The following is a 27,493-nucleotide window of genomic DNA, read 5'->3' as shown; positions in this document are numbered from 1 at the left end:
AATCATTTAAATGTTTGGTAGAATTCACATGTAAATCCATCTGGCCTTGGAGATTTTTTTCTTAGGGAGTTGATTAATAGGTTGTTCTATTTCTTTTTCCAAAATGGAATTATTTAAGTGATTTATTTCCTCTTTTGTCAATCTGGGAAATCCCTATTTTTGTAAGTATTCATCCACTTCACTTAGATTATCAGATTTATTGCATATAGTTAGACAAAACAACCCTAATTATTGCTCTAATTTTCTTTTCATTGGTGGAAAGTTCTCCCTTTTCATTTTTGATACTAACAATTTGTTTTTCTTCTTTCCTTTTTCTAATCAAATTGATTAAATATTTATCTATTTTTTCATAAAGCCAATTCTTAGTTTTGTTTATTAATTCAATAATTTTATTACTTTCAATTTTATTAATCTCTTATTTTCAGAATTTCAAATTTGGTATTTAATTGGGGGGGGGGTTAATTTGTAATTTTTCTAACTTTTTTAGTTGCATGCCCAATTCATTGATCTTCTCTTTCTCTATTTTATGCAAGTAAGCATCTAAAGCGATACATTTTTCTTCTTTTTGCTCTTTTGCTCGTTTTTTAAAGGTTGAGCTCTGCTCTTAAAGCAAAGGGGCGAAAGCTACTTTGGATTGCTCTGGGGTTGCAGTGGTTAGGCATGGCCATTCCCATGTTTTCTGGGGTTCAGAGGCTCACTATTTGCCTTTTGTATGTGCTTTGGGTGTCTCACAACTATTTTGCTTTTTAACCAGGATAGAGTAGCCTAAGAGCCCTTCAGTAGATTCCCCTGTGCAGGATGGTGCAAAGCCCTGGTTCCCTGCCCTGGGCTACTTGGGCTGTATCTGTCCTTGGCAGCCTCTCCCTTTACCCAAATACAGAACCTTTTCTGAAGTGCTTCAAAAGTATCTTCTCCTGGAAATTTATTATGTTCCAAATATTTTTAGGTTCTGTCAGTCCAAAACCAATTCAGAGGCTTGCTTTGGTGTTAATCTGAGGGACACTAGAAGGAGCTCAGATAAAAAGATGTGTCTGTTCTCTGCAATCTTAGCTACACCCCTAAAGGAAGTCTTAAATAGTAGATTGGCGTTTTGTTGTGAAATCATGTTTTCTTTTGTAGATAGACTTCAAGGCTAGTCTAAGCAAAATTACTATGTCAGAAGAAAATTTTCTTTATTCTTCCAGCTCTTCCCTTCTATGTTCTCTTTCTTTTCAAAAGCATGTTTCTGGAGAACTTATTTCCCCCTTTTGAGATACACTAATTTGATCTTCTTGCTATACCTCAGTTCTCTCCAAGTTTGCTCTCAGGAAATTTGAAACTCTTCACACTAAACTGTAAATGATCGATAAAACTTTTAATGTGTTCAATGTTTCAAGGATATTTCTCTTAGAATGATGACCAAATTCTTGAAGTAAAGAAATGAAAGGGGGAAAGGGAACAAACATTTATTATTAGCTACCATGTTCCAGGCCCTATGCTAAGCAATTTACAAATATTATCTCATTTAATCGAGATGTTCTCATGGCAAAATCTGAAGCATCAGATATAAGGTAGAATTAGTTATTGGTAAGATATTAGATTTTCTTGGCTATACATAGTTATATCCTTATCCCAAAGTTAGGATATACACAGAACTTTACCTGAAAGCCATCTGTTTTCATATTTTAAACATACATTTAAAAATTAAGGAGGTCTTAAGATTTATAAATAAATATTCTTGAACTTTAAATGAAAAATTTTCTATTTTATGACAAATATGGCTAAAAAGATTTTTTCATCATGCCTCCTATTTCCCATCAGGTAAACTGATATGATAGGAATATAATAAGATAATTAGAATGGGAGAAATGGTTATAGTAAAGTTAAAAGAATTATAAAAGCACACATTGCCAGAACTGGTTGGGGTGTGGTTATTCACTTTATAAAGAGATTCACTGTAATATATTTGCAAATAGAAAAAAATTACCTTGCAACTTGATAGTATGATTCAACGTTTTTAGATTGTATTTTCCTATACTCTTTCTGGAAAAATCCATCATAGAAAATAAAGCAACATTATCTACCATGTCATGACAATTGTGGTGCCAGTAAATGAAACTGACACAGGGTGATTGCAAAAAAACTTTTTAAAAAATCATTAATGCATTAATTCATTTCCTTTTAGGATGATAGATATAACGATAGAAATATAAGATGCTGGCCAAAACTGCAAAGCTCACAGGGGCTATCTTAACCCAAGAAATTTCCGAAGATGGACTTCTCTCATTAATGACAGTACGCGTTCTCATGGGTTTGAGTATCCTTTCTGTTTGAGTTAAGATAGCTCTCCTGGCCCCATCCCATTTCTTGGATCCATGCAGGCGGTATTGGTATGGAGTACAGGGACCAAAGAAAACCTTCCAGGCTAACTTGGGATCCCAAAGGAACAGCCGCAGAAGGTTGGGCTTCACACCAATTTGAGTGGCAATTTCATCCATGTACTCAATGTGATCTACTTGAATGGTGTGGCGGGGACTCTTCACATACCTGAAATGAGAAGGAAAAGTGTGGGCTGATCACAACCTGTTTTTCTGGGAGACAGATTTTGGTTTCAACAAGAAATAGCCTAGACTCTTTTTATCTTTGGAATAAATTCTGTTACTTATTGACTGTCATGATAATTTGGATATTCTAGGACTGTGGGATATAACTTACCATATACTTATCATGCTAAATGTTGTATAGAGGGCCAGGAAGTAAGAATCCATTCCAGGTCTTGAATCTTATAGTAACTTGGCTCACCAAAACTCCCTTTTCTTATTGAAATATCAGAAACTGGTTGTCAATATAATAAATTAATAATCTAGCAACTGAAGCAAAATGCACACCTTTGGACTAAAGGCAAACCTTTGAATTTAAGACAGGAAAAAGAGCCTACAATAGAGATTAAAGGCATTTGGGACAGAGATACTTTAGACAATGGTATGATAAATTTTATCCTCATGTGTATCTCAACTATTTGCAGCTCTATCTAATTAACCAAGATCCAGAGTTTAATCATTTACATCTCAGTAGATCTTGTTTATTAGAGAAAACTATAGGAATTTCAAAGAGTGTGCTTTGTGTCATGTCTATGAGCATTTGAGGTATATATATTCGTCTCTCTGACCAGTAAACTTCAAAGAGTTCATAATCTGGACTTTTCTGCCTCACCCTGGTATGTTTCCAAACTCTTAATTTACTACAGGAGCTGGACTCTAGCAGTGGTGGCCTAACAGGATGGAAATTCACATGAGTAGGACTTCACATGAGTGGACAGATCTTCTGTGGAAGGGTGCCCTCTTAGAAAAAGCATGCACATGCACAATTCAGGTAAGAGGGGAATTAAATAATAGAAAGTGAGGATAAAGTGGGGGAAAAAGTGCCAAAAGGCACTTTATCACTGGAAATAATTTAGCATTAGAAATAGTTTATCACCAGGCTGACACAGGGGAAAGAATATATCAAATAAATCTAGATCAAATATCAAATAAATATAGAATATAAGATACTAGATATTGACACGTTTTTAGTGGTCTCAATTCCTGGTGGTCAAGAGATTAGTGGCAATAAGAAGAGTTGTTAAGAATTCCCTTTAAATCTGCCACAGGTTTTAGGAATGAAAGAATCTACTCATTCCTGAATTATTAGTGGCAAAATGAAAATTTATTGTTGGATAGAAATCAGTTTACCAAGAGACTGACGTCTATAGTGGCAGATCTATTGGAAAATGTTTTGGCACTGAGAATTCTTTCTCAGTGGGCAGAATGGTCCTGGCAGCTGAGTGAGCTAAGTCCATCTGCAAAGACCTTAGTGAAGGAAGCTGTTATATTAGATGTTTTGGTGGGAGCTGGGACAGTCGGAGCAGATCATTCTGACTAGGGTCAGACCAGGTGGGGGCTGGGACAGATCATATCAGGATTCCTCAATTGAATGAGAATTTAGAATTTCTATGGGAGTATCTTATCTCCCATAGGTTTGGCTCTTATCCTGAAAGGTTTGGCTCTGTCTCTAGTCCTTTGAGCCTGGGAGATCCTGATCAAAGGAGCCCCAATCTCATAGTAATAATCTTAAAGAGAACAGTTCCCCTCCTCTTTCAATATCACATAGGAATATATATATATATATATATATATATATATATATATATATATATATAGACAATATAGTATACATATTGAATTCAGAATAAGGCAAAATCAATCAGATAGCAGGGAGTGAGAATATAATCTGAAAGTATTAATTAGTTAAAAGGAAAAGGACTGTGAGATGGTCTAATTTCTGTATTCTCTATTTTGGTATATTTCTTCAACCCTCAGAGACAGTTCCCTTAAATCCTTAAAATAAATTCTTTTATCAGTACCCTGGAGGAAGACAGGAGGGCAGAGACTACTAAATCTGAATTCTAGAAGAGGAGAAGAATTAGCACCTTCTCCCCTACCCCAGGTTTCCTATTCAGATCTCATAGACACAGACCCAAAGAAAAGTCAAATTCTTATACCTAGGGGGCTAGTTCATGAAACACTTTAAGAGAGCTAAAAGAAAGAGAAAGGAACATTCTTTTCAAAATACAAATAGTCTTTCCAGCTCCTGATTTACATAATCCAATTTAAATTAAAAGACATTAGCCAATTTTTTTTTTTAATCAGTAAAGGGAGTCAATTTAAAACTCCATTGAAACAACCTGACTTTAAAAAGTGCTAATGCCTATTTAAGGGGGCATTAGCTGTGGGAAAAATGAAAATATCTTACTTCTACCTTTCAAGGGACTGCTTAAAAATCAGAAAAACTTAATATTAAATTTTTTTTTCAAATTCTCATAGATACTTTAATTACGAACATGGGATATATTTTCTTCCCACTAGAGACTCACTTGAGTCCACTTCCTTCTGATATGCTAGGTCTTATTTTAGGATGCAGTTTACAAGCATTGCCAAAGTTTAAGGTTATTTTGAATTTTTAAGAAAATATGTATTCTTTACTATACCACTTTTCACCATGTTATTTTTTTCTTAAATACATAGGGGGACAAAAATAGCACAGTATTAATAATATCTTACAAAAAATAGGAAAAGAATATAAATTTTAAAAACATGTATATAAAAATAAAAAAAATTGGGTGATGAAGGTTTTGGGGAACATAGGAAAAGAAATATTCTGGATACAATCTATCACTGATTTTAGGTCTGTTCTAAAATGGAAATTGGAGGGGATAATTTGGTTACTCTAAATGATTATTAGACATTAGTGAGGGATATTAATTGGATAAAACTGTATTTGAAATTGAGAACACATGAATTGACAAAATTATTTCCCATTTTATAAGAATATCCTAATCTGAATTCTAAAAGAAATCTTACCAAGGAAGCTGGGATCAGCTGCAAGCAGTGGGAAGAGCAATAAATTTTTGTTACTTGGGAAACTGAGAACTTCTCGGAATAATCACTTGATAATTCCAGACCCAAAGATCTGTTAATCATTAAGACTTTGGGAAGAAGAGTAAAAGACTTGCTCTTCTAGCAGAAATCTCTGAGATAATTTCTTGTACTTTACTTACCTCCTTAGAGAAGAATCTGACTAGCTATTTAATGGCCTAGAGATATTTGAGAGGTCTATAAACTAGCTATTATTTGTTGATTGAGAAAAAGCCTGAGGTAAAATCAAAGTCTTCTTAAACCTTTAACCTTAGAAGCAGAACAAACTCTTGCATAGAGTCTTGCAAACAAGTCTGGCATAACCAAGACCCTAGTGTCACAAAAGCTCACCTATATTCCAGAGACAAATAAAGGAATAAATGTTGGGTTTGCCAATGATTTTAGGAGGATTAGCAAGAGTGGGAGGGTGAATAATTTCTGTAATTTTTTTTCTTACTGATCACATTATTTCACAATATGAAAGTGACCTCCTCCCTCTGAGACTTCAGTGAGAGGATCTTCCCCTTCTTGGGAGATCCTAATAAAAACGTCTGTTCTTCACTTTGAGATATCTCTGAGTGTTTTTCAGTTGGGGTTTGTCGCACCACATAGCTAGATTTTGTAACTTGGGAAGACTCATAGGCAAACCAGCTAGAAAAAAAAAACAAAAACAAAACAAACAAACAAACAAAAAAATTCTCTGTGCTGTAGTTTGTGTGCTGAAAAATTTCCTGAAAAGGGGCCTAATCTTTTTTTTTTTTGTGAATTTAAAACCTTTGGCTATAAGGTTGAAAAAATGCACAGAAAAAAGTGATTAGAAAATAAAATTAAAATAATGTCTTACAGATTCTCAAAAGTTATGTGACAAAACGCCTTAGTAAAGTCTCAAAATTTTGAGAAAATTCATTATGGAATTTGGAAATTAGTCAAAAACAACAATTAGGAAAATAGCAGTTTTTACTAACTTTTCTTTGAATCTTATCTTGTCTGGAGTAATCTTCCTCTCCAAGTGGGAGTGAGATTCTAGAGGTATTGCTGATGGGATTGTTGTCATTCTTATCATTAATTCTTAACTTCTCTCATATGTTAAAGTATTGTAGAAAAAGCCTTAATAAAGGTAGACTCAAAGCCTTGCAAACATTTTTTTCCCAATCCAGCTTGGAGGAATTCTCAGAATTTAGCCACCCCAGTCCTCAACAGGTTCTGTCCAGCAACTGCTTGACAAGAATCTGGGTGCCTCTGGCAGCACCCAGCATGAAAGTGTGGAGTGTGTAAGACATTCAATATCTTTTATTTTTTTGGTAAATTCACCTTTCTTTATTTCAGTTACAGAAATGAATTAGCTATGCAATCTATGGCAATTTAATTTATATCTGCCCAAGTTTCTGATTTGTAGAGACAACTAATATTGATTGTTGCTTAACAAAAAACAAATGATATATGAATATTAAATAGCTTCATATTTTGATAACTGTGTGGGTTTTTAGATGTGACCAATATGCAAAGCTAATGTTGAGATAATTTTTTAGGTGTGTAAATTACATTAAGCAAATTCAACTAGGCCTCACTAGGCCTAGGAAGATAGTGTATAGAATCTCTTTCTCTTTCCTTTTTCCTTCCCTGCCCTGAAGAAGGGATAAGAGGGAGAAAGAGAAAATATACATAATGTAGTATAATTTGTTATTTGAGATATTGATGGGAAAAATGGTTTTAAAGAAACTTTAATCAAAGGCCATTATAAAAATATATAAATTGTAATCTATTTGCACTAAATTTAGAAAAACAGAAAAGCAATTCACAGCTAACTTAAAAACGGTAAAAAAAAAAAAAAATCAGCCTGCTCTTGAGTTATCTAGAAACAGACTTCTCAGGGTCCACACATAAAAAATTCCATCTCAACTCTTTCCTGGTTCATCAAGGAAAAATGAATTGTGTAAAATTGAAAAATATTCAAAATGGAAATTCATTTTGTCTAGAAAATTTGATTGATATTTAGGAAATTTCATGAATTAAAGTCATATAAATCTCAAAAATCTGTTTTGGTTCAACAAAAAATATATGTATGCACATATATATGTGTGTGGGTATAGGTGTGTATCTACATATATATACATATATTATCTTGCCTTCTCTCTAAACAAAAAAGATAACATTATGTCAAGGAATAAAAATTATCTCTGAGAACTCAGCTCAGCAGTTTGGAGACAGAATAGATTTGTCAACTATTAAGAAGGCGAAAAGTCATCTTTAGCCTTGTTTATCCTATCTCAAATTATTTTGTAAATTAGATAAAGAAATTATGTATGTTTCACTGCTACTAGAAAATTAATAGAAAAATTACAGCAAAACTATTTAGTTATTCTCAGGAAAAAAATCAAAAAATTGTTAGCTAAGTATTTGGAGCTATTGTTATCATGTTAAACCTAACTGATAATTACTGTATACAGCATAGCCCATCACAACACTATGAATTGAAACAGCTAGGTGGTGTAGTGGATAGAACACCAACCCTGAAGTCAGGAGGACCCGAGTTCAAATCTAACCTCAGACAAATAACACGTCCTAACTGTGTGGCCCTGGGCAAGTCACCTTACCCCAATTGCCTCAGCAAAAACAAAACAAAATCTCCCCCACTATGAATTGTCAGGGTTGGGCAACAAATAGCTCAGCCCCTTCCCTGGGGTTGCTACCCAACCTTTTAATTCTAAACTTGTCAATTTTCTTAAACTTTTAAGATAGATAAGGGCATCAGCCCTGAGAGAAGAGCCTGTTTAAAAGATATAGTAACATATATAATAAGGAAATTATATATGAAAATTCTATAAGTTCATTTAATGATCAATCCTTTTCATCAGGATGAGTCTAACATATAAAACAAGTTAAACAACCTTTTATATGTTTAATTTTGCTAAACTTTTGGTGAACTTTGGTAAAAAGATAATTTATCTAGCCTTAAGTTGCAGTTAGTAGAATTTGATATTGGAGATGAAAACTCTTGGGAAAGAAACTGACATATTATTTTTGAGTCTTGAATTTGATTGCCTGATTGCTGTCAGTAACCCACCACTTGAGAGAAATTTCATAAACTACTCAGAGAAATGTGAAATTTTTTAGCAAAATAAGCCTTAGGAGAACAAATTAATATAAATTATGAGTTAAAAAAAGAATTAAATTTAGTGGAACAATCATTAATATAATTAGGGAATCATATGGGCAATTTGGCATCTTGATTACAGCTAACTTTTAAAAAACACGGCAAGAAGCAGTGTCCATGATACATTGTTGGTGGAATTGTGAACAGATCCAACCATTCTGGAGAGCAATTTGGAACTATGCTCAAAAAGTTATTAAACTGTGCATACCCTTTGAGCCAGCAGTGTTTGTACTGGAATTATAACCCAAAGAGATCTTAAAGGAGGGAAAGGGACCCACGTGTGGAAAAATGTTTGTAGCAGCCCTTTTTGTAGTGGCTAAAAACTGGAAACTGAGTGGATGCCCATCAATTGGAGAATGGCTGAATAAATTGTGGTATATGAATGTTATGGAATATTATTGTTCTGTAAGAAATGACCAGCAGGAGGATTTCAGAGAGGCTTGGAGAGAGACTTGAGTAGAAGAAAAATATATGATGATCAATGCTGATGGACATGGCTCTCTTCAACAATGAAATGATTCAAACCAGTGCCACTTGTACAGTGATGAAGAGAGCCATCTACACCCAGAGACAGGACCATGGAAACTGAATGTGGACTACAATATAGCATTCTTACTCTCTCTGTTGTTGTTTGCTTGCATTTTGTTTTCTTTCTCAGTATTTTTTTCTTCCTTCTTGATCTGATTTTTCTTGTATAGCAAGATAACTGTATAAATATGTATGCATATATTGGATATAACATATATTTTAACATATTTAACATGTATTGAATTATTTGCCATCTAAGAGAGGGTGTTGGGGGAAAGAAGGGAAAATTTGGAACAGAAGATTTTTTAAGGGTCAATGTTGAAAAATTGCCCATGCATATGTTTTGTAAATAAAAAGCTTTAATTAAACAAAACCCCCAACACCACTAGCAAAAAAAAAAGAAAAAAAGAAAAAGAAGAAGCAGTGTCCATGGAATTGATCCTGATAGTGTAGCTAACCAAATATTTGAGTGGTTAAAAAAGATAAATCCTATAAATAATCTGACCTCTATGCTTTTGCATTTTGTTCCTCTCACATGTTTTGTTTTGCTACTCATTGGCTTAGCCTCTTGTGCTTTGAAGTATGTTCTGCAGTCATTATCAACCATGAGAACTGAAGTCTATAGACTTTATTTTTAATTTAAAAAGGGAAGAATTGTAGAGGGCTAAGAGGTAAGAATTCATTCCAGGTCTTGAACCTTAGAGTAACTTGGCTCACCAAAACTCCCTTTTCTTATTGAAATAGCAGAGACTGCTTGTCAATATAATCAATTAATAATCTAGCAACTGAAGCAAAATGCAAACACTACTTTTTGAATTAAAGGGAAACCTTTGAATTTAGGACTGGAAAAAGAACCCACAATAGAGACTAAAGGTATTTGGGAGAGATATACTTGAGACAATGGTATGACAAACTTTACCCTGATGTGTATCTCAAATATTTGCAGCTCTGTCTAATTAACCAAGATCCAGGGCTTAATTATTTATTTACATCTCAGTAGATCTTATTTGTTAGAGAAAACTATAGGAATTTCAAAGAGTGTACTTCATATCAAGTCTATGAGCATTTGAGGTATGTATATACAATAGCTGTCCCTATTATTGGGAATCTTAAGTTCTAATGGGTGAGGTAACCCATTAAAAACAAACATGAATCTGAAAGTGGAAAGAAGCAGTATTTGGGTAGACCAGTAAAAGCTGGGATTTGATCTGGATCACTGAAGGAAGTCAAAGAAAGTAAGAGATGGAAATTGGGGGGTGGGGCTCAGTGTATTCCAGGGTTTGAGATGGCCAGTGCAAAGGTTTGGATATGGGATGCCATGTTTGAACATAGAAGCAATGTGGAATCTGATCAAGTCTTTAAACTTTTATGTATGGACTATGTATATATGTATGTAGCACTATAAATTAAATCATATTAAGGTTCCAACCTGTGCTTGCATGAGTAGAAGAAGTTTATGTATGGAGAATAACCCGGCTTAATGAAATTACAGATCCTCTAGGAATTATGTGTAACAGAATAATAGAATGTTATAACTGGTAAGGACCTTGGAAAATATCTAATCCAATTCATTTTAAACATGAAGACACTGGCTCAGAGATAAGAAGTATGTTGCCCAAGTTTACACAACTAATAAATGACAGATAAATATGCATATGAAATACTGCTTATGTTAAAATATATAACTCAATTGTAAGGTCCTTGAGGATAGGTAGTATATCTTTGAGAGTGTTCTATTTCCCACATTTTGAGGCTTACCTGACACAATAAGGAACCAGACATTGAGGTCCTCTCAAAAGCTGAACTGCCAAACATTTGAACTCTATTGCAGAAAGCATGACTCTACTAGGCTGGCCACATAATGAAAATGCTAAATGGACACTTATCCAAAGAGTATTTTTACAGAGAACTCACAGAAGGAAGAAGTATATGAGGATAATCTCAAGCTCTTTCTGAAGGACTTTAGTATTGATTATGAGACATGAGAAAAACTGGCACAGGACCATCTAGTATGACATACCTGAATCAAAGAAGATGCTATACTCCAAAAGCAAAGCAGAATTGTAAAAGCACAGAGGAAATGATAGCTGTACAAATCTGAAGCCACTTACACTCTAAATGCTTTAACATTTGTGTCCAAGCTTGGCTTGTATTGATTTGAATAGCCATACCTGAGCATACCATACCCTGCTGACTCTAATACTGTGATATCATTGGTTTTCTTTGAAAATGAAGGATGAACATTTCCCACAGTACCTTGAACTGAATTGAATTGAATTGAAGACAATACACAGACAGAGACAGAGAGGGAGAGAGAGGGTTGAAGAGAGAGAAAGGAGGAAGAGAGAACTATATGAGAAAAAGAGACAAAGATAGGAGGTAGAGAAGAAGAGGGGGAGAAAGGGAAACAGACAGACAGACAGAGACAGAGAGAAATAGAGACACAGAAAGAGAGACAGAGAAAGAGAAGAGAGAGAAACAGAGAAGCAGAGTGATAAGAAAGACAGAGACACAAAGATAGAGAGGCAGACAGAGAAGATAGATAAACAGAGACACAAAGGCAAACAGATAGAGACAGAGAAACAGAATGATGAGAGATTGCCAAAAGTATGCCCAAGTATAAAATGTTTCTAGTATTATTGCTGCAATAATACCAAGAATCTGTCACTGAAATAGTATGTTCCCTTCACTAAGACATATCACAATGCTTTACAATTTAGTAGACAGGTTTTGTGAATTTCAGAAGAAGAATAATTTATCCCTATGAGGATGAGGTGGTGAAACTCTGACTCCCTCCTGCTCCCAGCTACATTTGTGCTTAAACAGCAGACCTATATCAGGATTGTACTTGAAGGCTTTCAAGTTGGTGTATCACCTGTTAGAAAGTAGGCTCTGTTGGTATAATCTTTGGGAAATCATGGTAATTTCCATGATACAATAAGGTAATAGAAGAAGACTTTAGTTGTTAGATCAAAAGTTCTGAAATAAACTTTTCGAAAAGTTGAAAAATGAGTGTGCTCTAATATTAGTCATTCCCACTCTACCCCCATCAAAATGAGAAAAAATAAACTATGAGACAAAAGGGAAGGGAAGAGGAATAAATAGCATTTGTCTACCTAAAAAATATAATATAGGGTGTTCCAGTCTTAGTAAAATTTTAAGCCTTAGGGTCACTTCCCCAGAGAGTTTTTCTTACTGTGGGTTATATCTATTCATATAATTATCACAAGTCATTGCAACAATAAACTCCTAGAAGTTAGAAATCCAACTTTTAGGAGAAAAAAAACAACCTATTAAATCTCTTTAGAGACTAAGGTTCAGATAAAGTGAAATATGAAAAAAACAATATGACAGCTAGGTGGTACAATGCAGAACTATAGTAAGAAGGACCTGAATTTTCCACAGATACTAGTTTTGTAACCCTGCACGTCATTTAGCTTCTGTCTGCCTTAATTTGATCAACTATAAAATGGGGATGACAATAGCACCTACCTCCCAGGGTTTCTGTGAAGTTAAAATAAAAATTTGTTAGGTGCTTTATAAACCTAAAATGCTTTGTGAATGCTAGCTGTTATTATTATAAAGAATGGGTAGAGATGAATATGTAGTTTAACATTCCATAGTGGGGAACCCATTACCACATATAATTGTTTGTTTTTATTTTTGTAGGATGAAGTTTCCTACCGTTTTTCCATAGCTTTTTTTCTTTGTGTGATGTCAGCCATCATGTCTTTCACTGAAGGTAATTTGTTCAACCCTAGGAAATAAAACCCAGATTTTAGCAGGTGGCCTAGGAGATGATGGAATATATATTATTGAAGAGGGCAAAATTCTCCCAGGAGATCCTGGGCATTTAATATGATACACAGAGCAGGACCATCTCCAAGATTCATCCACATACCCTTGAACACTCGTGTAGCCCAGCGACTCTGGAGCTCCGCAATGGGTAGGACAATGCCCAGGGGTTGGATAAGGCCAATGATAGCTAGAGTTGGCTGTTCCAAGTCAGGAGGAAACATAAGCTTATAGAGAGACACCTCATTATCGGTAACTTTAATGAGATCTTCAAGGAAAGGAAAACTGATATTGTATCCTGTAGCAAAGATTACCACATCAATATCTTCTTCTATGGTGCCATCCTCAAAAATGGCAGCTGTTTCAGTAAATTCCTTTATATTTGGTTTCACCAAGATTTTACCAGAAATTATATGATTTGGAAGATCATCATTGACAGTTGGATGCTGGCTTAAAGCTCTGAAGATAAAAATAAAAGTTAAAAATGTATATAAGTATCAAAACAATATATAAGGAAATGCTTAAGGTGTGTGGAAAGTAAGAAAGTCAACAAGTTGGCTTTATTCTTCCCTAACTTATAATTTGTATCTGTTTCCATCCTCTCATAACATATCATTACTGTACATATCATTGGTCATATTTCCAATAATTTCCAAATTAGACAACTTTTTATTGAAGTTTTTTTTATTTTCAAAACATATGCAAGGATAATTTTTCACCCTTGAAAAACCTTGTGTTCTCATTTCCCCCCCCCCATTTCCCCCCCATCCCTTTCCCTAGATGGCATGTAACCCAAGATATGTTAAACATGTAAAATATATGACAAACACAATGTTAACAAAATCAGATAATTAGGCCACATACTTGAATGTACTTGTGTATGTTTCTTCTTTTTTAAAAGAAGAATTCATTACATTTGAAAGAATGTAATGGCTGTAATTATCTTTTATTATTACTGAAATCTTTCCTTGAATATGTCAAAACACTAATTTTATCCTTTGATAGCAAATGTTTATGAGTATTTTTCTTCTATTTAATAGCCAAGAGTACAAACAATATAATAGTAATAATAATAATAATAATACCTAGCATTTAGTAATAATAAAACCTAGCATTTATATAGTGTTTTAAAGGTTGCAAAATACTTTAGAAATATTATTTCCTTTTATCTTCACAAAAACCCTAGGAGGTAGGTGCTATTTTATTACTACTTTACAGATAAGGAAACTGAGACAGACTTAGATTGGGTACTGGCCAAGACTGCACAGATAGTGAGTGTCTGCAATCAGAATTGAACTCAGGTTTTCCTGATTATAGGTCCAACATGTTATTTACCATATCATCTAATTGCCCCCCCCCCATGTATACATGCATACATAAATATGTACACATATGCCCATATATGTAATGCATCTGCATATATGTGTTTATGTGCAATAAATATCTAGCTAATTTATAAAGGTTTTTGCTTCTAGAAAAAAATTTGATTAATTATCCAATGTTATTCTTGTGGAATCTGAGAAAAGTGGATTCTGAATTGGGTGAATGTCAAACTCAAAGCAGTCATTAATGAATCTATCAACTTATAAAGATTGCTGCAGTAATGTGCTATAGAAAATTGTGTCCATTCGCTTTTTAGTATTTGACATTGTAACCAGTGACATAGTTTAGGGAATCAAGAGATAGTGGAATGTACTTAGGATCTAGCAGTGGGCTCGGAGTCAGAATAACCTATATTCAAATTCCGTCTTAAACACTTGCTAGTTGTGTGACTCTAGTCAAGTCACTTAACATTACTAAGTTTCAGTTTCTTTAACTGTAAAATGAGGCAATCGAACCAAAAGAGCTCTAAGAGCTCCCACCTCTAAATTTATGTGAACAATAGCAGATTAATTTTATATCTAACCAAATGCTGCATGTTCAAGTTTTTGCAGAAATGATTTTGCGACCACATTTAGTCAACTAGAATTTATGTATTTCTGTATGGCTTTCCTGTGTATTTATAAATTGAATTAACCACATCCAGTCACATAACTTTAATTTTTTAAGTTTAATTTAAAAGTTCTCGTTGCAAGAACTTAAATCTGTTTTATTTTAGTTGCAACCAATCAGAAGGTTAAAAAAATTATAATTCAGAAATATCTCTGAAGAAATTTTGACTTTTTGGGAAACCAATCTGGGGATGTTTGTTTCATAACTCTTCTTCCCTCATTCCAATTATCACAGATCTATCTGTAGAAATTTGATGGCAAGTTGCTTGCTTTTCTCCTCTCTTTAACTGACTCCTGACCCTTAAATGTAAGCATTCCTTAAGGGGATGTTCTAGCTTTCCTAAATCTCTTTTCTCCCTGGTAAAAACTTCTGGTCAGTTGAAAGAGAAGGAAAGAGAGTCACAGAACTAAACTTGAGAAGAAGGGAAGAAATGGAGTAAGAAGGAAGGGAATATATGTTTAATCACATGTACCCATATAGTAGGCACATAAAACTTGTGTACCTGTGTTGAGGTTGTAGACCATAGTGGGCATGATTAAACCTCGAATTTAAAGTCTTTTCCAGTTGATTGTTAATTATTCTGAGACTTGCTATTTTCCGGAACAAACTGTTGAATCTAGTAAAGAATGAGCTGTCCATTGGGTACCCATTGTCCCAAACACGGTGTAATATCCATGATCCATGTCTAGTGCTAAGGAAGACCTAAGAGAGCAATGGACAGATAAGAGAATTGAGGGATTTTTCATTCATATCTTGCTTACATTTGTGAATGACACTGTGTTAATTGACCCATGACCCAGAATCCTGAATATGATCCATCATCATTCTGGATGAGATCCATAAATTCCATTTAAAACCATTCAGAAAAATTTGGCCTAACTATTCACCGAGGAAAAACTATGACAAAGAACAATAAGATTGCTCAGAATATGATATTTGGCAGTCAAATGGACAACCTTAGAACTTTTCTCTCTGTAAATCATATATATAAGTAAATATATGTAATTACGTTTGCACAAATGCACACACACATATGTCAGAGGCAACCACTTCAAATAGACAGTGAGATGGGCCCAGAGGTGAGGGAGAAGAGGAATGGGATAGATCACCTCTGGGAAATTGGAAATTTATTTTAGTGAATCCCAATCTTCTTTCCTGAAACAAAGGCATTTTTGAAAAGTATTTCAAATACTAGTATTCTTTTGGGGTTGTTGAATGGTTAGAATGCATAAAACATTTTAGTCTCCAAAGAAAAATAGAAATTATCCAGAGGACAATGGGAAGGTGCAAGGTGAATTTGAATAGGCTGCAATCTAGGAAATTATCAAGAACTGGAATAAAAGAAGTCATCAAAGAAATGCATGAGCAAAAAAAAAAAAAAAATTAAGAGGAAAAAAGGCTTCTGTTTAAGTAGTAATTAGACTACCCCATTTCAACTTTAATACTGACATTATAGTTTAATTTAGATATCTAGTTTAGTGTAACTGACATGGGAAAATAGAATTTTATGGTAGCAATAGAAAAAACAGTTTTAACCAGCAGTCTTCAAACTTTGTGTGTTTCTTTTCTAAACATGGGGCATCCCAAAAATCTCAGTGCAATAAAATTGTATTTAAAATTTTGGAACATCCTGTATTTGGATAACAGTATTTTAATAAATCAGTTTGCTCTGGAATCATCTTTATTTTGTTTTATCTGTGGAAAGCATTATTCAGAGATTTGATCTGTAGACTTTATCAGATTGCCAAAGTGATATTGACACAGAGATGGTTAAGAACTTTTGCAGCAGATCTTTATATCTGAAACACAGGCTGTGTCTATGCCATGCAAAAAACCAGAAGGAAAAATATCCAGATATTTGGAAAATATGGTTAATTGATATTCTGGGCTTTTATTCAGACATTTGGTTCAGTGTGAACATTGATCTATCACATAAGGGACTCCACTCCCCTTTTGTAAAAGGCCAGGAGGATTTGAATCTAGTTTTCTAGTGTCCAAACCTGTTTTGCACCACGACTGAGTTCTACTGCAATATCTGCTCCAGAATTCCCAATACCAATCACAATGATCCTCTTTCCTAAAAATTCTTCTGGACTTTTGTACTCTCTGCTGTGGAAGTGGTTGCCTTTGAATTTTTCAATACCTATGAGGGGAGAATAGAGAACAGTTTTGGGTTAATTTTTACACTGTTGATTCAATGTAGGAAAGACAACCTTTTTCATAGTGATTTGATGCAGAGAAAAGAAATGAGGTAGATGAGAATCTTCACTAGCACTATTTATTTGTTCTAGGAGGGGAAAAAATGTCAGGGTATATGTTGTGACCTCACTTGGGCAAGGGATAAAGATTAGATGAGTTAGGGTTAATGTGTGTTCATCTAAAAGGTACTCCCTGTAAGACAGCCTATTAGAGGAAGGATTCAGTCAAACCCAGATTTCCCTTGGATGTCATCCATGAATGTTAATTATGGAAATAGGTGAATGATCTCATTTCAGAGTTACTTCAGCCTCATACACAGTCTTGCAAAGGGCTGGGACTGGACAAAATCACCAGATAACAGAACTTTGTTTTTATATCTTATGATCTTCTTTTCTAGTATCCTAGAAAAGATGCAGCCCAGGATGTCACAAAACAATGCCCACCCAGGCTTTCTCTATCCAATAGGACCCATTATGGATCTTTTCCTCTTTGTTTTCATTTCTTACACATTCATACCATTAAGCAATTTTTTTCAGGAAGCTATTCTCAGGCAATTGGAAGGTTGAAAAGAATAGGAGAGACTAACTTATGCTAAGGTACTCAGAAAGTCACTGTGGTGTAGTTAGGTAGAGATATGGCCTTGTAGTCATGAATATCTGGATTCAGACTTACATTTGACACAGTCTGGGTTTTGTGATCATGGGTAAATAAAAATTTCTCAATGTCCTAGACAACTATCTAAGACAATCACTTCAGAAGTCCTTAGGCATCAGGGGATGGAGTTTCCACAATAGGAGTGTTGAAAACTATCCACTTAGCTCACTAATAGCTATTGACTGATTCTAGACACTAGAACAGGATTTAGCATCACATACTATCCAACCATTTAGGTATCCTTTATTTGCCTGCCTGATACCATTTAACTGCTCCACTTCACTTGAACCAGTATCCTCAGTTCTAGAATTGAAGAACTGGACCTGCACATCCAAAATTTTCATCACTTCTCTTTCTATTCCTAATCTTTCACCTTCCCAGAACAAAACTCCCTTCACTATGTAGTAGTGAAGACTACATATAGCTCTTTTCTTAATGTTAAGTCCTTAAGGATTTGAATTCTCATTCTTTCAGTCTGTCTTTCTCCCTCTCCTTCTCTATCTCTGTCTTTCTCAATATTTGTATCTTTGGTACTTAATCATATGAATGGCTTATAGTAACTTCTTTTTTGTAAGTTCTTAAAAGGGCTTTTTCATTCATTTATTCTTAAGATTATCTATATTTAACCATTCATATGATCATGGAATATGGAATCTGAAAGACATTTGGGAGGCTACATACTTCAACCCTCTAATACTGTGCATGAGGAGAATCAGAAAAATGAAATGACTGATTAAAGACCATAGATTATGATAGAACTAAGACTAGAATCTGAGTGCCCTAATTCCCAGTTCCCACATTTTATAAAAAATTATACCACAGCAGAGAATAAGGCAAGATCAAGATTGCTCCTGCATCTGCTAAACTAGAGTAGGTAGGATATAAAACTGGTACTTGAATATTTATTGTGGAGTGCCTGAGAGTGAAGAATTCAGGATATGGATTACGGTTTGAGAGAATGAATATGTGTCTGTGGTAAGAGGAGAAAGATGAGATTTTGTGTAAGTTGACAGAGTTGGTATCTGTTCTTGGTGAGGGGTAGAGAGGGAAGGGAAATCTGAAGGATTGAAATTTCCTTAGAATAAATATTAATTAAGGCATGGGTTTATTCCTTCCTCAATTATTTCTACACCAATTTGATCTCTCCCTTTCCCTTTTTCCATTCTCTCTTTTATTATTTGTGTATAAGCCATAACCTCTTAACCCCCAGGAGAATATACACAAATAGCACAAGAAGTCCTCTTGACTTCAAATCAATGCTCTAATTCCTATACCACCTAGCTGCCTGTAATTGGTTGGAAGCTTCTCTTTTTATCTTTTACTTTTTTTGTGACACACCTGGGAAGGACTGAAGTGGTAAATTGGGGTCAGTATGATGGCCATTGCAAACCAAGATTCCATCAAAAATTAAGGATTCCTGTTTCTCATCAGCCTCCACGATCACATCCCATTGTCCGGAAGAAGAAAAATCTGGGCGCTTCTTTATACTTTGCACCTTAGCCTGAGAAGAAAGATACAAGAAGAAAGAACCTTAGAGATCAGTATGGTCCCACCCCAAGGGTTGTGACTTGCCTAAGATCAGAATGTAAGATTATCACAGAAGAGAGACATTAATCATCATTTTGTCCTCTGATTTCAAAATCAGCACTTTCTTCTGTTTCACTGTTGTTATTGTACAACTATTTTTGACTCTTTGTGAACCTCTTTGGGGTTGTCTTGGTAAAGATACTGAAGTGGTTTGCCATTTCCTCCTCCATTTTATGGTAAAGGAAATTGAGGCAAATGGACATAGTGACCAGGATGACATAACTACAAAGTATTTTGGGCTAAATTTGAACTCAAACCTTCCTGACTCCAAGTCTAGAGCTCTGTCCATTGTGCTATCTTGCTGCTCCTTCCGTACTGCTTACTAAGTGTATTTATAATTGAATCAAGAAAAAATAACCCTGAGTTGATACATTTCTTATATTATTGATCTTCCCAAGTATATCTTGTTTGTTTAGAATGTGGCTTCCTATTTTCAGAAATTATATGTCATTTATTCTCCTGTTTTTCATTTGCCCAACTTACTATTCCTCTTGAACATTGGTATTGTATCTAATACCACATTGTTGTTGTTTGTCCTTCATTCTCCAAGAGTACCATAACATCTGGGAGAAGAGTTGGATTTAAATGAGGGAGGGCTGTGCACAGCCTCACTTCTCCAGAGCCATTTGGGTCCAGTGGCAAGATACAGATCAGGATAATTGGAATTGCCCCAGGATGCGGGATGCAGGATGCTCCAAGGCCTCCTTGCCTTTTAAAGCTAAGGTTTTTTTTTTTTTAACAGATCTTGGTTTGACTGAGGTAACATCCAACCAGTGATTAAGACTATGGAACAATTAAGGGAAAGAATGGCTTTTTTTAGCTAGTTAAAAAATCCAATCTACTTGCAGTTAGATAGGTAATAGTTTCAGAGTGTAGATAGAAGAATACCCCTCCACATACTATTCCTCCTCTATACACATCTGCTAAGGTGAGAATATCTTTTACTTGACTATAGATTTTTGTAATGGGTTTTGTTTTTCTTGTTTTCTTAATGGGAAGGTGGGAAAAATTCATAACTGAAAATAAAATAAAATTGAATAAAAAACACTTGAAGAAATAAACAGAGATGAAGCACAAATACTTTTAGTTTTATTTTTACTACATACAAGCTATTGCTATGTTATATGCTAGAGCTGGAAGTCTAATAATTATAAGCCAAGTAGAATCACTATATTGCCAGAAGCCTAAATTTGGATCTCAAGATCTCTCCAATAACTTATGGCTCACATCTGAGACTGTAAGAATTCCTGGTGAGGAATCCCAGTGAGTCTCGGGAATGCCTTTTGTGTAAATTTGTTTGCTGAGAACATGAGAATGAGCTTGGGGTTATCTGATGAAAAGCCAGGTAGCACAAAAAAGTTGGAAGGCCATTCTTCTGGTGCATTGATTAATTAGGATTCTTAATTGTAGGCCTGTTTTTATTCCAGAAATCTGGCCAGTTCCTTGAATAAACATAGTCCTCCTAGAAGAATGAACAAATATTCTCATTAGTAGATCTTTCGAGATGGAGCATTCTGTACCTGGGAGGCTACTCCATTTGAAGAGTCATGTATCAAATGAGAATATTTAGCATAGTGCCTTCTTTGTGCCCAGCCTTTGTGGAAAGGGCCTTTAAGAATTCACCTAGGAAATACTTTATAAAAATGTCTTCCACTTGAGACTTTAAATAACTGTGATCATGGATTCTCCCAGTCAAAGAATTCAGATGTTGATGCTTCCTTGGAGTGGTGATGATGTTGTATGTTGTTTGTTTGCTATAATGTCTATTGTTATGGTGGCCACTGAGTTTGTTAATTGTATATTACTTTTATGCAATGAGTTTCTCTTCCCTTATATCTTATTTAAATCAAGATTCTGAGCTGTAATAAACTTGTACCTACTTCCTTTAAGACTGTGTTTATTGAATGTGAATTCCAAACCTAATTAGTCTGACAGAGATATACTTTAGTGCATGTTGCCAATATTGACTTTCAAGGCATTCTGTAGTCCCAATAGGAACCCCTGCAACAAAATTCTAATTAATTCAAAACCAAAGTGTTTACTAGAAAAGATTAATGTGAAATCCTTGTTGAATCAGGTCATAGAAACAGTTTCTCCTATGATATTCTCATTTCAAGGGTTTTAAGGTTAATATAATTTACCCCTCATACCAGTTCTGTAAAGCATTATGAGGGCAAGCATTTTCAGCTCTTTTATAGTCAAAGAAGCTGAGGGTGACAATTTAAGGAATTTTTGGTCTATGGTTTAAAAGAATTAACAGAAATAGAGTGCCCCTTGTAAGAGTTAGCAAGAGTATAAATGCCTAGAGGCTTGTAAATCTAATTACATCTGAAAAGAAAGATAGAGGGAAAATATTGAGATTACTTACATGGAAGGAAGAAAAATAATAGAAATGACTCATAATTTACAGGAGAAAAACCCCCAAGACAGAAGCTAATAACAAAATCATTGACCTCAAATATTTATACGCAAATGCACAGAGTAGGAAATGAGGTTATTATTCAAGGAAATTTGATCTCATAGGTAGCATTAATGGTAGGTGAAATAGAGCTTGTGAATGAAATATTATACTGGAACACCTTATTTAAAGGAAATGAGATATGGAAAAGAATAGGTGTGGAATTATAATACTAATATTAGATATAAAAATTATACATGATATATATATATATTATACATTATGTAATATAATATATAATATAATGACATAAGATATAGTTACATGAAATAAGATCACATAAGATACAATGAACAATTTTGATTATGTAAAATTTAACAAGATTTTTCACAAACAAAACTTATTACTGAAATTAGAAGATACATAGCTAACTGGGGAAAATCTTTCTAGTAAGCTTCTTTAATAGAGATCTCATATCCAAGATAAATAAGAAACTGATTCAAATATTTAAGAACCAGAGCCATTCACCCAATAGAGAAAGAACATGAACAATCAGTTTTCAAAGGAAGAAATACAGTCTATCAATGGACTTAGTAGAATCAAATTTCAATTCACTAATAATTATCTTATAATTTTATGAAAATTAAAACAAGTCTAAGATTCCATTGGCAAAGATGACAAGAATGAAAACAATTGTTGGAGGGGTTGTGGAAAAACAGGAATTCTGATGAACTATTAGTGAAGTTGTGAAGGGGTCCAACCATTCTGAAAACAATTTGGATTTATGCTCTAAATGTCACTAAATTTGCCCCTTAGATTCAGTAATAACACTATTAGACTTACACTACAAAGTGATCTAATAGATTCATATGTGCAAAAATATGTGCAGATCACAGCTGGGACTTGTTGTTGCTGTTATTGTCGTTATGATAAAGAACAGGAAATTAAAGTGGGTAGGGAACTTCCAATTCATAAATCAGAAGTTCCTGAACAAGTTGTGGCATAAGAATATAATGGAATATTTATTGTGCCATAAGAAATTACTAAAGGGATGATTTCAGACAAACCTGGGAAGACTTCTGTTAATTAATCTAAGTGAAATAAGAAGAAACAAAAGAATATTTATTCAAAAACAACATTCTAAAGAGAAGTAACTTTGAAAGAAAGACTTAAGAACTGAATTTCATGAAGTAACCAACTGTGAAACCAGGGAACTAATTAAGAATATTCTCTTACTACTTGAAAAAGAAAGATATAATGATCTTCAAAGTGCAGAATAAGACACAGATTTTTTTTTTTGGTACTGCCAATGTGAGAATTTATTTTGCCTGGTTGTGCATATTTGTTACAAGCATTTCTTTTTTCCTCCTGTCCCTTTTCAATTTAGGGTTAGTAGAGTTAAGAAGTAGAGAAATGCTAGCCAAAAAATTAGAAGAAAAAAAGGGTCATTGAAGCATTTAAAAAAATGTACAGAAGAGAATAGAAGGAAGGCGGATAGAAGCATAGAGAAGCAGTGTATCTTTGAGTTACATGTTGCATTTATTATATATGTAAGACTAAAAGTAAACTATATCTACTAGAGATCAGTGGTTTCATGTACAACTCTCATTTTATGTTCTACTTTGCATGTGGAAAATCTCATTTTATTTTGTACTGAAGTGCAGAAGAACAAAAGAATAGAATAGCAGAATAATAAAAATAATTAAAGAAGATATATTCATAGGGAGAAATATAGGAAACAAAAATGTGGATTAGAGTGGAAGGAAGGAAGCATAATGGAGAAAATTTGAGTGAAGAAAAACAGGGGCAAAAGCAAAAATGATATTATCATTGGAATGTACCAAAGAGCTCCTGGGCAGAAAGAGAAAATGGATATAGGATTTGGTTAGTAAGTCACAGCCTGACATGGATTTATGTGAAATTTCAAATATCCAAATTTGGATTTCTTCCTTTTTTTTTTTTTTTTTTTTTTTTTTAAACTGCTTTGAAGCAAAAATACTTAATAAAATCCAGGTTTCTCCTACACTGTTCCACAACCCTACTTGGCTAAGACAGAAGGGAGGGTCTGGGAAACAAAGTTTCTTACCTGCTCATTAAGATGCACTGATCCTCCCCAAGGCTATCCAACAAAATTCTTAAGTACATACCTACATATCATGCAGTTTTTAAATTTGTTTTACCTTAAAGCGGATATATTTCAGGAGATCAAAGTGTTTGGCATACATCCTGAAGTATTCCATGACTTTGGAGTTGTGCATGTAGTTGGGAAAATGGTCTGGGATGGGATAGTCACTGTAACACATCATCTCCTTGGATGTATTGATTGTCAAAGATCTGTAGATACTGGGCAGTTTCTCCACAGTATTTTTCTGTGAAAGAAATCCTCTCTTATTATATCTTATGAGTAATATAGAAACAAAACAAAATATCAAATATATGGGGAAATATGATATTCCAGTAATAATTGGGTGTCTTCTTCTCATTTTAATAATAAAAGCTAGCATTTGTATAGTGCTTACTATGTGCCAGAGCCTATGGTAAGTGGTTAGTACTTATTCCAATGAATGATCACAAAAATCTTGGGAGGTAGATAATATTATGACTCCCATCTTGCTTACGGTCACATAGCTAGCCAATGTTTAAGTCTGAATTTGAACTCAGAGCTTCTTAATTTGACTGGGCAGATAGGTGGCACAGTGGATCCCTGAAGTCAAGACTTCTCTTCTCATATTCAAATGTGGCCTCATACACCTTCTAGTTGTGGGACCCTGGGCAAGTCATTTAATCCTGTATGTCTCAGTTTCCTCATCTGTAAAATGAACCGGGATGTCTTTGTAAACAAAATTATAAATGGGGTCATGGAGAATGGGACATAAATGAAAATAACTGAACAACAATTTCTTGTTCAAAGTTCAAAGTGCAAAGGTTTCAAAGTGCATAGATCTTTACCCTTCCACTCTCTTGGAGGATAATGAGTTAGTGTTGATATTTCTTAAGAATCACTAAACCATGAACAAGTCCTGGATAATTTCTGTCACCCTCTTGATTCTTCTACTCACTGAGTTGAAAACTTGGCTTAATACAAATTCAATATTTCCCATGAGAAGCTGGCCCAAATGTTCCCCAAAAGAAAGGAACTAAAATTGAAGATTAACCAGAAAGTTCCAAGTTAATCTAAAAATCTGTAAATGTTACTACTCCCTAGAATTGTAGTAAATATAGTTTAAAGTTATTGACAAAATTGCATTTTAACACTGGAAGGTACTGCAGAAGTCATAAAGCTCAATGATACCTGAGCTATTACACAGATCTTATCATCCAATAAGATATTTTTAAATTTTTCTGAGAGTTCTGAGTATTTCAATGAATTGTAAACTAAAAAAAAAAAAAAACACTTTCCAATACTTTTATTCTTTTAGATTACCTGATTAATGGTCTGCTTTTGGATTTTCTTAGCATGAGTATATTCCATCCCAGGAGACAGCATTCTGTACCATTCTGTCATAAACATTATTTGCTGCCTTGGAATTATTCTCTGGCTATGTTCCATCTCTCTTACTGGATTATAAGCTTCACAAGGAAAGGAGTATCCTAGTTCTTTTATGTTCTTTCGCTTTTAGCATAGTTTTGTCAAATAGTGAAGGTATTTAGTGAATGTTTACTGAATGCATGCTCAAGAATTCTCTCACATTTTATTATCATTTTTTCTTCTTATCTTATTTACATTGACCAAATACATATTGTATTCTGATCATTCAGAACTTTGTCTCAGTCACCTAATTCTAGACCTGGAAGAGATATTGGGGTTCACATAGTATAAATTCCTCATTTTGTACATGGGGAAGCAGAAGGAGGAGGAGACCAGGGGATTTTATGAGTTTGGAGACTACCAAAAGATAGTGGACTCAGAAGTAGGAATTTTTGCCTTGGGAAAAGCACAGCAAAGAGGACAATTAAGGCCCATGAAGTGGGAGGAGTTGAGAAGGGTGATTATAATCCCTGAGGGGAGAGAATCATCCCAAGTTATTATGAAGCTGTCTGCCTACATACTCCCATAGGATATGGGATTTGATTGCTCCCTATTTAAAGGAATTACATTTAAAGATTAAGTATAACCTTAGATGAGTTTACCCACTGTGCTCTCCTTGCCTGAATTTGACATTCAAGAAGCCTAATTATTGGGTGTGGGATAGTGGATGGAATGGTAACCGTTATAGGAAACTGATAGTTATTCTATGAAAGGTGCTATAATAATAATAACAATAATGATAACTTTTAATAGAGCTAATTTATCTTGGGAACAAATAAAAAAACCAACCTTAAGAGTATCACAAGGATCATTTATATCTGGGTATCAATACACAATATGAATCCAGGTCTTTTGGATGTAGCAGAAACCCAATAGTAGTAGAAACCTTAATATTCTTCAAGAAACCCTAAGTACCTTGACCTTGAAAATGATATAGTCATCTTAGGAATGTACCTATTGGAAGTGATGTGGCATAGTCTTAGAAAATGTGTGTGAAAGAAAGGGAATGGTCCTGATTTCTTTATTCCACCAAGCTATCCTTCAAAGATATCTGATTTGTCATCCAACAGTCTGGACTGTTATTTTGCATCTGGATTCAAATAATGAGCACTTCTTGGTTTCATGAAAGAAGAAAGGGGGATTGTTGTTAGCCCCCATCACCAAATTTCCCCCCCATGTGAACCCCAATCCCATGATGTCATTTACCTTGCTCTGTTCTTTGTTCTGTGATCCCCAACTCCATTTGTAATAGTTTTCCCTATAAATTTACCCATTTGCTCTTTGTTCTTTGCTATCTTCCTCTTTTCGAATTTAGCTTGCTTTAATTGATATTATAATTATAATAAAACTTTGCCTCTTGCCTTGGAAATTATCTAAAATTCCAGATTCTTTTGGGACAGCCATGGCACCAGTCTAGAACTCCAATAATGTCACTCCAAATCAAATACTTTTTCTGGTATGTCACACTAGCCTATGAAATCAAAATCTAAAATTGATAACAAACAGCAAATTCTCTCTCTCTCTTTGCTAAGGTAATTAGGATTAAGTGACTTGCCCAGGGTCACACAGATAGGAAATGTTAAATGTCTGAGATCAGATTTTAACCCAGGTCCTTCTGACTTTAGGGCTAGTGCTCTATTCACTGTACTACCTAGCTGCTCCCAGATTTTTTTCCTCTTGAACAGAACAGAAGTAGGATTTTAAAAAAAATTCCTGAGAAATAAAGCTCACTTGGAATTTCCAGAGTCCTCCAATATCATCATTCCTTTCAAAGCAGGTGGGCTCCAGATCTTCATCTAAGCAGCACTTTATGGCACCTAAGCCACAAACTCCAGCTCCAATCACAGCAATTCTCTTCTTGGCCATGGTCTCTCACCTTGCTATTTGAAGGAGAATTGGGAGGAAAATTGACTCTTTAAAACAGATATTTAATAAAACAGATATTCATAGACATGTAACCTAAAGTGATCAAGTGCCTATTGATATTATTAAATCATCATTAATATTATCATTAATTTTACTAATACCTTATTATCAATCAGTTTTAAAATTATACCATAAGATTATTCATATCTCTCATAATATTAATGTTTCCTGGCCACAAAAGCAACATTATTTCTATAATTAGTTATTCTTCAAAAGAATCAGCCTTCAAAAGACTGATAATTATTTCTCTTGCAGATTCCACTTCTATAATAGTGGAATATTGGGGACAGTAGGCCCTG

General features: G+C 34.4%; 1 protein-coding gene across 1 annotated transcript; it reads right to left on the bottom strand.

Moving 5' to 3' along the window:
• Positions 1–2,150: 2,150 nt before the first annotated feature.
• On the bottom strand, positions 2,151–27,134 carry LOC100933576 (dimethylaniline monooxygenase [N-oxide-forming] 5-like). The gene is made up of 8 exons (XM_003767392.1): positions 27,000–27,134; positions 23,920–24,108; positions 19,093–19,255; positions 16,902–17,044; positions 15,404–15,603; positions 13,016–13,368; positions 12,799–12,871; positions 2,151–2,526 (listed from the first exon to the last, which is right to left on the bottom strand). The coding sequence occupies exons 1-8, from the start codon at positions 27,132–27,134 to the stop codon at positions 2,151–2,153; spliced, it is 1,632 nt and encodes a 543-aa protein (XP_003767440.1).
• Between the last annotated feature and the right edge of the window lie 359 nt (positions 27,135–27,493).

This window comes from Sarcophilus harrisii, chromosome 4 (genome assembly GCF_902635505.1).
Source record: "Sarcophilus harrisii chromosome 4, mSarHar1.11, whole genome shotgun sequence".
Classification (NCBI taxonomy): domain Eukaryota; kingdom Metazoa; phylum Chordata; class Mammalia; order Dasyuromorphia; family Dasyuridae; genus Sarcophilus; species Sarcophilus harrisii.
The sequence above is the reverse complement of the archived record's forward strand: the minus strand, read 5'-3'. Positions and strand labels throughout refer to the sequence as shown.

What these genes read in the sequence shown, in the direction of transcription:
- LOC100933576 (XM_003767392.1), bottom strand. Translation starts at nt 27,134, where the DNA reads ATGGCCAAGAAGAGAATTGCTGTGATTGGAGCTGGAGTTTGTGGCTTA. An exon ending in GGCTACACGAGTGTTCAAGG is followed by an intron (nt 12,872 to 13,015) that starts GTATGTGGATGA and finishes TTTATTTCCTAG; the next exon opens with GGTTGAACAAATTACCTTCA. An exon ending in AAAAAAGCTATGGAAAAACG is followed by an intron (nt 2,527 to 12,798) that starts GTAGGAAACTTC and finishes TTCTCATTTCAG; the next exon opens with GTATGTGAAGAGTCCCCGCC.